Raw genomic sequence first — 7,465 nt, 5'->3', positions numbered from 1 at the left:
CCAAAAAAAAAAAAAGCCTGAACAACACTGGCCATATATTCTGTCTGACAAGGGATATTTTCTTACCCGCCTTAAATAAATTGACTTCCAACATTACTTTTATGTAGCATGGTTAAATAATAATTTCAGCCTTCTACTTTATTTTATTCTATTTCATTTTGGAGAAAAATAAAGAAGAAAATCAATATTAATATAAGTTTTTTGAAATCTTATAGATTAAGTAGGGGTGTCAATATTTGACAAGACTCGAAAACCCGACTCGAATCCGACACGAAAATTTCGGGTTGGCGAACCTGAACCGGGTCTGGTTCGGGTTAGAGTTTTCGACCCGTTTTAAAAATCGGGTCGGGTTCGAGTTGACCAAAAACCCGAAAATGTTTGACCCGTTGACTGAGCTACCCCACTGCGTTGACCGCCTGACACTTGTCCGCCCCCGCATGACCAAGCTGCCCCGCTGACTCACTTGCCTCCCCTCGCGTGACCGCTGCCCACTGTCGCTTCGCATCATTTCTACTGGCCTCGCGTCACATCCCGCCGTGTGAATCTTGATTGCGTCGCATCCCCCGCGTGACCGAGTGACTCGCTGCCACCGGATGCTACTGCCGCGCTGAAGGCCCGCCAATGTAGCGAAGCTGCTCCCGGCCTTACCGTGTCCGCGGGTCGAGTCAGGTTGACCCGAACCCGAAGCGGGCCAGATTCGAGTCCGATAAATCAACCCGTTTTAAAAATTGATCAAGTTCTTGTTGACCCGAATAATGTCGGGTCATTTCCGGGTTCAACCCGAACCCGACCTGTGACCCGAAATTGACACCCCTAAGATTAAGGTTTCGTTTGAGACAGCTTCTTAAGACAACCTTTTAGTACAAAATTTAAAATTTTTATACTAAAAAATTATTTTAAGAAGCAATAATAAAACCGTCACAAAAAAAGCCTAATTCTCCTAAGAGTCTGACTGAGACTACTTTCTAATTGCTTTTCTTTTGAAAAAATAATTATAATTTTATTTGGCTATTGATTTTTATTTCAAAAAATTTCTAAGATGAAAAGCTACTTTTTATAACTAAAATAGTTTACTTTTCCTACAACAACTTCATAACTAATTTTATAAAACAATGCAACCATCCCAAAAAGATCCTAAACAAGCATCATTCCCTCGCAATTACATCAACAAAAATAAATATGAGAGATGAATGAAAACATGATAAAAGCATATGTACATTTATTTCCTAAGTGTCCCTTTCTTCAATGGAAACATCAGCTGTTTCTAAATCAAGTCAAATAAAACTTTTGAAGATGGAAATAAAGTTTATATGATACAAATCATGCAGTTAACTGAAGATGATAAAAACTTAGAAGCACAATTCTGCTTTGATGATGGCAGATCAAACATTGGAATTTTTCTCAATCTCACGCGCAGGCTGGGATGATTGCTCGGTATTTGTGGCATTTGAATGGATGGGCTTCTTAAACTGAACCAAGATCATGGTCATATTATCGCAGCCTTCTCCTCCAGCAGTTGATGGAGCCAAACAACGGTCGAATACTTTCTCGCACACTGCAGAGAGGCTGCTCTCCTGCAAGCACAGTTATCATGAGTAGTACAAGAAAATTCACTTTGAAAAGATGCCAGTTTTTATATTAGGCGAGAATTGAAAGGAAAATGTTATTTTGGCTTGATTGATTAATTGAATTGATTCTCCTTCTCTCTCTCTCTCTCTCTCTCTCTCTCTCTCTCTCTCTCTCTCTCTCTCTCTCTCCCCACGCACACATTCTTACTCTCTCACTCTCTCTTACTATGTTCACTCTTCTTCCTTCTATTGTGTAACTACATGGCAAGCGTTCAAATATATCAAAGAAACATATCAATAACATTCTCTAATCATAAAGAAGCTTTTTCTTATTTACAATCAACCTTTTATAGGAAACTCTTTATTTTTATATATTTATTGTTGTATTACCTTTTCTAAGTGAGAGGTAATAGTTCTCCATTTATTTGCTTTGTCCAAAATTAGGGAGGAATAGGTGATGAAATATGCTATAAGTGAAGATTAATTGTAATTCCTAAGGGAGCTTTTGATGAATTAAAATTCCTGTTGTGTTGTCATGAAATGATGAAATTCAAGACACTCATCTTCATGTTGTTTGTCATAGTGGAATTTTGTAACTTGGCTACGATCAATTTTTTGTCCATTGTTGCAAGGGAGTTTCTAACTTTGCTAAGATCCACCTTTCTTTCAGTTTGTTCTTCCGTAATCAAAGATTTATTTTGCTCCTAAGTGATCTCTGGTGTCAAGTTGGTATCAAAGCCTACGCTAAGGGCATCTCCAACCGATAACTTCATTTTTCACGGCAAAGTAACGCAAAACTCCAAAATGGCGTGGTGATGCTCCAATCGAACCACCATTTTAGGTGTTTCTAGGAAGGTAACGATCGCTCTCCCTTTCACGCGTTTTTCCGGTTAAGAGCAGAAAATGGCGTGAGTGAACAGTGCGACGCCAATATTGGCGTCGCACTGTTCACCTGCAATGAAATGGCGGAAATTTTCGCGTTCGTTTGAAGCGACGGAACGACTCCATACACTCGTTTAGCGTTCGGTTGGAGATGACCTAAGGATGCACCCCAAGACTAAGTGCCTAAGCACCGATCTGGAGATCTGCCTTAACCGTATTATTTTGGGAAAGTATTGATTTTTCATATATTTTCTTGTTGATTAGATTTTCCAAGATAGACGCAATTAGAATTCCATTTATTTGCTTGTGTCCAAAATAAGGAATAGGAGATAACAAGAATGCTATAAGTACAGATTAAACATACTCCTAGGAGAGCTTTTGAAATTATAATACCAGTTGTATTTTCTAAGATTTAAATAATCTTCTAATACTAAGTTTAGTGTTGCAGAGATGAGGATGCTCAGGTGGATGAGTGGCTTTACCCTTAGATATAGGATACAAAATGAGCATATACGTGAAAAGGTTGGAGTAGCGCCATTGGAAGATAATATTAGTGAGAGTCGCCTTAGATGGTTTGGTCACATAAAACAGTGGCCTTCCGATGTCTCGGTTAGAAAAGTAGAGATATTAGATTTGACTTAGGTAGAGGTAGACCTCAAAAGACTTGATTATAAAATATTAGAAATGATCTTTCTTGATTAGATTTAACCGAGAACTTGACTTTTAACATGACACAATAAAGAAAAATGATTCATGTAGCCAGACCCACGTAGTGAGACAAAGGCTTGATGTTGTTGTTGTTGTTTGCTTTCAAAGCTAAGTTTTTAACTTTGCTAAGCACAATATCCTGTTAATTATAGTAGTTGAATTTCTAACTCCACCAAGATAAACTCCCTCGGTTTGTTATTATAGAAGTGCCTATTTAGCTTTAATATTTTTTAAACAAGATATATATAGATAGAGAGAGACACGCACACGCACACTAATAGTGGCAATGTGACTTTTAAATAATCAATACTTACAGTGTTTATATGTTCTTGAACGAAATCCACTAGTTGTTGACTTGTCATGCAGTCCCTGTTAGAAAAGAAAGAGTGCATGCTCTTAGAACCAATGTGAAAATGAATGCAATCATCATTTCCCAGTATGTGGTGACCTGAATCAATCAGTCATTAGTCGATTCGATAAAAGTAATTGTATTAAAAACATTCATAAGCTTATGTTGGATATCAGAATGTATCAATGTTAAATAAAACCGGGGAGAACAAATTTGATGCGAATAAGAAAACACATTTTCTTTGACTGTTTGAGAATATTTTATTCATAAGAGTTGTAAGCATGATTTGTTGTCCACAATTAGCTGCATAAAATCAACAAAATAAGTTGAAGTGTGATGAACGCATTCAATTAGCATACCTTTTGGTTTTACCAATACTCCTTCAAATAGACTTGAGAAGAATTACTAGCAATAGTTAACGATGTGTCAATTGCAAGGTTTAATTAGTATCAGTTTTGGTTTTAAATGGCACTTTTAAATGGAATTTAATATAAATTCTTCACAAAAGATCAAAGACATCTCTTAATTATGACATGCATGAACAGATTTTTCATGTATGGTAACACCTATAATTTAAAACAACTAAGAAGAGCAATGGAAAACTACTAGGATCCACAAAAAATTGACTTGAAAAGTATGCTCAAATTAAAGAGGATTCAATTATTTGAGCAGTCTTACCAGATCCCATCACAAGCTAAAACAATAAATTCATCATCATCGCAAAGCTCCACCTTACAAAAGACAATTTTATGAATAAATAAAGTTCAATGTCAAGAAAATAAAAATAAAAAAGGTTATGTAATGCAAAATTTACTACGGGGAATGATACTCACAACATTTATATCCGGATAGGCCGTTACAATTTGCTTTTCTGGAGGTAAAAACTTGTTTTGCTTAAACTCCATATCACCTGCACTACAATCAAATGGAATATCAGATATAACAATAATGGAGACTGATTGAGAGTAACACTAGAAGCATAAGATACCAATTGCTCTTGCAAGGTTTAAACTTCCATTTACTCGTCCTGCATGAATAAACCCTCCTGCTTTTAAAATCCTCTCTCTCTCAACCTCGAGCTCAGGCTTGTGATCCCTTGATAAATTGTATGCCTAGACACAGTATGAATGAAACAATGAGAGAGAGAGAATGGCATGCATAATAGATGGCCTCAAAATGAAGCACAGAATAAAAAATATACTAGAGGTTGCTAGAATAACACACCTGACCCTTCCTAGAAATAACACAGCGAGAATCGCCAGCATTAGCAACAATAAGTTGGTTATTTCTCATTATAGCTACACACGCAGTGCTTCCAGACGTTGGTCCACTGAAATCTGAGTGAGGGCCCTGAATGCAAGGTTTAAAGCCATTAATAGGTATGTGATGTGAAACAATGAACAGGAATTGCGGGATTTCATAAGAAAGTTGTTTAAGCGCTACAATTATAAGTAATGTTTCACTAGGAATGGATTTTCAGTTTTCGTAGTTATTGATTTGATTTGGCTTGCGGTTACAATTTATATTAATGGGGCAATTCAAAATAGTGACAAAAAGATAGTAAAACTAAATATGCAAATAACAAAAATCCTTCGTCTAACAAATAAAAACTTCACCTTCGAGTTTCCCTCACTCTTCACTCTAAGGAATAGTTAGCGGGAGAAAGATATAAGTAATAAAAATGATGCCACCAAATAAAGTAAACGCTTACAATACATATCAATGGAAAGTTATTTTGGAGAAGTAGAAGCCGGGGATGGTCGTAGGATTTTCCACTGAACTGGCAGTAGTTTCTCTCCAATTGCTGTCGTCAAGGAGAGGGAATCCTCTCGAGAAAACCTTCAACAGTTTAGATCGATCTCCAAATGAAAGAAGCGAGATAACGGAGGGGGGGGGGGGGGGGGGGGGGGGGGGGTTGCGGGAAAACTATCAATGGGCTAGGGGGTTTCATCCTTGGCTTAGGGGAAAGGGCTCCATGTGAATTCCGCTTTTGGTATTGAGTGGAAGAGGAGAGGGAAATAAAATTAGAGATCTGAAATTAAATGTCAAGTTTGCTTTAATTTAGGGATTTGAATTTGAAATTCAAATAAGATGGAGGGAATGGTAAATAGGTGGTTGATTATTCCCCTAATTGGATTCCTTAACAAGAAAATAATTAAAATAGGGGAGAGCGGGGGGAAGGCCAAGAGAGAGGGAAGGAGGAAGTGTCTACATTCAACGAATGTGGATCAAGCATTAATTGGGATTGAGAATTAAATTTGAAATTAATTTCAGATCGGGGAGTAATTGGGGGAGGTTTCCTAACTTAAATCTCTTGATTCGGAAAGAGATTTAAAATTCAAATTAATTTGAACTCAAATTAGAAACTTTTCAAATTAATAAGGGGATAAAATTAGGAGGAAAATTGAATTGGGAATTTGGAGTTTGGGATTAGCATGGCCGGCGGCTAGGGTGGGCTTGGTTGGGCTGGCGGCTAGGGAAGGGCTGGTGGGGCTTGGATCGGCGGGAGGGCAGTAAGGGGAGGCTAGTGATAGGGAGGTGGAGGGAGGCCGATTGTGGAAGAGGTGGAGGGAGGCAAGGCCGGCGGTTTGGGGGTGGTTTAAGATATATGGCCGGTGGTGGAAGTGAGGAGGAAGATAAAAGAAACCACAAATACTAATCGTGAGCCCCAGCCTCTACCGGCGGTTGACGGGTGATGCTTGGCCCTCCTAGGGTTCCTTTCCCTCAAGAACTCACAAAGAGATAAAAAACAAGAAGCTGGAAATTTTCATTCAAAATATCATTATCCTCATACAATAACAAAGGTCGTAATATATAGACCTCTAATAACAAGAAAATACAAAATTCATATGCCCTCGGACTAAAACATAAAAGAAATCCCCACACAGGGGTACAATGATAAAACTGAAAATAACATAAAAAATGCATAAAAAATAGAGGCTCTGAATCGTAGCCGTCGATCTACAATTCCTCTGATATTAGACATGTAGAAATCTCCTACTGATGTCCTCATCAGTATGCAATTGCGTTTCGAAGTAATGTTAATTTGGTGGAGCTCAATTTTTACTCTATTGTTTCAGTTCAAAATTCAAAATGGATAACTTCAAGGATAGATACAAATTCATCTGAATTATCTTGTTTATTAGGAAAAAGTTCAAATTTTATTGCAAATTCTATCATTATGGCGCGAATCAAAATTTGAACCATATTATAATTTAATTTTAACCTCCATAAGCTCCTATGAATAGAAAACAAGCAAACATGTATTTTTTGCAGAGGAAAAACTGCAAAAGAAAAAAGTGAGAAGAAGAAGAGAGAGGAGAGAAAATGTAAGAAATAGTAAGGAATACATTAAGAAAAAAGATACAAAAAAAAAAAGAGAGAAAAAAGATAGAACTATAAGAAGAAAGGGAAAATTGTAATGCACTTTTGTTTGTGGATGAGGCATATTACATCAACACAATGCAAGCATGCTGATGTCATAAGTAAATGCGGTGGTGCCAAGATAAATGTTGCAGTGCCAGAGAAAATTTTGATGAAGCCAAAAAAAAAAAAAAATCCTGTTGTTCTAAATCGGGAATACCACTCACAATTTTTAATATATTCTCTCCAAGTCTCTTACTTTGTTGTTTACTCTTTCCTTATCTTTCTCTTCTTATCTAAAAAGAATGTATGGAAGACGAAACTATGATGCAGCCTTCTTAATTATACTAGAAAGAGGTATATGCAAATGTTTCCAACTAATATATTTCTAGATCCATGTGTACATTCAAATCCAGACAATTCGAGAGGCAAAGATTATGAATGAAGGCAATCTGATTCGTATACCTTATGCTCACGTGCTAATTTTCTTGGCATTTTACGTTTTTACATAGAAATTAGGATTTGGTTGTATTTATATGGTGCCCAACTGTCAGTTTTTATTTCTATTAGGATTGTATTGCAGCCTAGCTTCTCC

The 7,465-nt window shown here is 37.0% G+C and overlaps 1 protein-coding gene across 2 annotated transcripts in view; it reads right to left on the bottom strand.

The window, feature by feature from the left end:
- Positions 1 to 1,180: 1,180 nt before the first annotated feature.
- The window catches only part of LOC110113113 (probable protein phosphatase 2C 11), a 33,083-nt gene continuing 26,798 nt past the window's right edge, over positions 1,181 to 7,465 (bottom strand). For both annotated transcript variants that reach the window (XM_020845544.2, XM_028697563.1), the window contains exons 6-11: positions 4,732 to 4,857; positions 4,496 to 4,619; positions 4,341 to 4,417; positions 4,186 to 4,238; positions 3,473 to 3,527; positions 1,181 to 1,574 (exon numbers count right to left, since the gene is read on the bottom strand). In XM_020845544.2, coding sequence (XP_020701203.1) covers positions 1,383 to 1,574; positions 3,473 to 3,527; positions 4,186 to 4,238; positions 4,341 to 4,417; positions 4,496 to 4,619; positions 4,732 to 4,857 — 627 coding nt within the window. In that variant the 3' untranslated portion in view covers positions 1,181 to 1,382. The remainder of the gene's footprint in view (positions 1,575 to 3,472; positions 3,528 to 4,185; positions 4,239 to 4,340; positions 4,418 to 4,495; positions 4,620 to 4,731; positions 4,858 to 7,465) is intronic.

Source organism: Dendrobium catenatum, unplaced genomic scaffold (genome assembly GCF_001605985.2).
Source record: "Dendrobium catenatum unplaced genomic scaffold, ASM160598v2 fragScaff_scaffold_972, whole genome shotgun sequence".
In the NCBI taxonomy this organism is placed as follows: domain Eukaryota; kingdom Viridiplantae; phylum Streptophyta; class Magnoliopsida; order Asparagales; family Orchidaceae; genus Dendrobium; species Dendrobium catenatum.
The sequence above is the reverse complement of the archived record's forward strand: the minus strand, read 5'-3'. Positions and strand labels throughout refer to the sequence as shown.